This window comes from Babylonia areolata, chromosome 1 (genome assembly GCF_041734735.1).
Source record: "Babylonia areolata isolate BAREFJ2019XMU chromosome 1, ASM4173473v1, whole genome shotgun sequence".
Lineage (NCBI taxonomy): Eukaryota > Metazoa > Mollusca > Gastropoda > Neogastropoda > Buccinidae > Babylonia > Babylonia areolata.
Genome location: NC_134876.1, coordinates 51,303,710 through 51,306,209, shown reverse-complemented (window position 1 = coordinate 51,306,209; position 2,500 = coordinate 51,303,710). Strand labels below are relative to the sequence as shown.

Here is a 2,500-nt window from a genome sequence, read left to right as displayed (position 1 = left end):
ACTTCTCCAACGAAACAAAGAATTAAGGGATCGCGCAAGTGTTAAAAGACACCACAGGTTTCTGACGGCACTGGGACAGTTGTGTGTGTGTGTGTGTGTGTGTGTGTGTGTGTGTGTGTGTGTGTGTGTGTGTGTGTGTGAAATGTATTTTCGGTCTATTCGGTTGTGTCAGGCAGTGCACGCTCGTGGTCTTGCTGTCAATTTTGTGTAATCAGAACTGTTTGATTATGTAGCGTCTGTGTCTTGATGGTTTCCGAACAAGGCCAACAGTCGGATGATTATATATGGCTGCGCCAAAGATATTGGCAAAACGACAACAGCATTATTATAAAACAAGTAGATCACTGTACAATAAATTACACTCTTCTACATTGTTCGTCACTGGCTGTTCGACATTACGCAAATCAGTGTGCGCAGGTATTGCGACTGTTTGGCTGAACGTCTGATCTTTTTCTCTCAGTTTGAGTAGAAGCCGGATTTTTTTGTTTCTTTGTTTGTTTGTTTTGTAGTGGTTGTTGTGGTTATTGTTATTGTTGTCATTCAGATTGCAGTTTATAATTTTGTCAGTCTGCTCGATTTCGTATTTTATTTTATTTTCATGTATATTTAAAAAAAAAATGTATACTCGACACGGTTGAATTTCAATATTTGGTTTGGTTCTTTTTTGACTCACTTGTGTAAACAAAGTGAGTCTATGTTTTAACCCGGTGTTCGGTTGTCTCTCTCTCTCTCTCTCTCTCTCTCTCTCTCTGTGTGTGTGTGTGTGTGTGTGTGTGTGTGTGTGTGTGTGTGTGTGTGTGTGTGTGTGTGTGTGTGTGTGTGTGTGTGTGTGTCCGTGGTAAACTTTAACATTGACATTTTCTCTGCAAATACTTTGTCAGTTGACACCAAATTAGGCGCAAAAATAGGAAAAAATTCAGTTCTTTCCAGTCATCTTGTTTAAACAATATTGCACCTCTGGGATGGGCACAAAAAAAAAAAAAAAAAAAAAAAAAAATGAAGCCTAATTATATGCAAACTGCATTTACTGTTATATTTATATTTTTTGTATTTTCTAAACTTGGCACTTTGATCTGATATTCTGACCCAACAACAAGAGCAGTCATTATTATCATTGTCTGTTCAAACAGGAACTTCTTTTGCTAAGCATGGAAGTTTTATTTATTTTGCAAACGTTTTGGTGCAGATAGTAAAAAAGGGAAATTACTCTGTAATTAATGCCATGGGACTTAATTTGCTTCAAATTGATATTTCTCATCTTAAACATTACATTTTGAAATTATACTCAATTCATAAAAAGCTTGGATTTTTTTTAAGTGTATCACAAGTGAATCTTGAAGGCCTTGCCTCTCTTGTTTTCTTTAAAACAGAACAATAATATTCAAGTACAATAGCGAAAAAAAAGTTCTGTCAATTATGTCATGTATATGATTGTGTGTGTGTGTGTGTGTGTGTGTGTGTGTGTGTGTGTGCGCGCGCGCGCGCGCGTGTGTGTGTGTGTGTTTCTTCAGCAGGTTCTTTTGTGAACTTTCCTGAAAAAAAAAACAACTGAAAGAAAATGCATTCTTCGGTTTACGTGTTTCTTGTGATCGGTGAGTCTACTGTAAACACACACACACACAACACACACGCACACACGGACGCATACACACACACACGCATGAATACACATACTCATACTACAAAATGACACATCCCCCTTTCTATCTCTCTCTCTCTATCTCTCACACACACACACGCGCGCGCGCGCGCACACACACACACACACACACACACACACACACACATATAGTGTAATATATATATATATATATATATATATATATATATATATATATATATATATATATTTATATATATATGAAATGAAAATTGCACCAATGGAGCTTGACTGTGCGGGTGAAAATGAGTAAAGATTGTATGTGTGAAAATGAAATAATGACCAATCACTCTCCAGAGAAAATGTCTTTCCATCACCTTTGAACAGTTATTTGTGACTGCAAATGTATATTTGAAGCTGTGAGCATTTGGAATATTAGAATGTACATTCGCCTGTTTGCAGAATTGATGCATAATGGATTCGTTTCTGAACTCGATCATCAATGCAAAATGAACGCATGCATTTCCGAGAAATCACAGTGCGAACAGATGGAGCAAGCTGCATGAACATCTGTTTCAGCTGGTCTGCAACTCGGACACCTGATTACAACAGAGGCAGCAACCGAACAAACCTCCGCCGCTGGACAGACAACAACCGCCGCACCTGGGCAGGCATCAACCGCCGCACCTGGGCAGGCATCACCCGCCGCACCTTCGCAGCCAACCGCCGCCGGCACACCTGGGCAGGCATCAACCGCCGCACCTTCGCAGCCAACCGCCGCCGGCACACCTGGGCAGGCATCAACCGCCGCCGGCACACCTGGGCAGGCATCAACCGCCGCACCTGGGCAGGCATCAACCGCCGCACCTGGGCAGCCAACCGCCGAACCTTGGCAGCCAA

At 41.0% G+C, this 2,500-nt stretch overlaps 1 protein-coding gene across 3 annotated transcripts in view; it reads left to right on the top strand.

Annotated features, from left to right (window-relative positions):
* Positions 1 to 355: 355 nt before the first annotated feature.
* Positions 356 to 2,500, top strand: part of LOC143283801 (uncharacterized) — a 7,934-nt gene continuing 5,789 nt past the window's right edge. For 2 of the 3 annotated variants that reach the window (XM_076590175.1, XM_076590188.1), the window contains exons 1-3: positions 359 to 417; positions 1,512 to 1,592; positions 2,180 to 2,500. The exon at positions 2,180 to 2,500 is cut by the window's right edge and continues 62 nt beyond it. In XM_076590175.1, the coding sequence (XP_076446290.1) occupies positions 1,559 to 1,592; positions 2,180 to 2,500 (355 nt within the window). In that variant the 5' untranslated portion in view covers positions 359 to 417; positions 1,512 to 1,558. Of the gene's footprint in view, positions 418 to 1,511; positions 1,593 to 2,179 lie in introns of all 3 variants that reach the window. The other variant, XM_076590182.1, reaches the window with a different exon arrangement.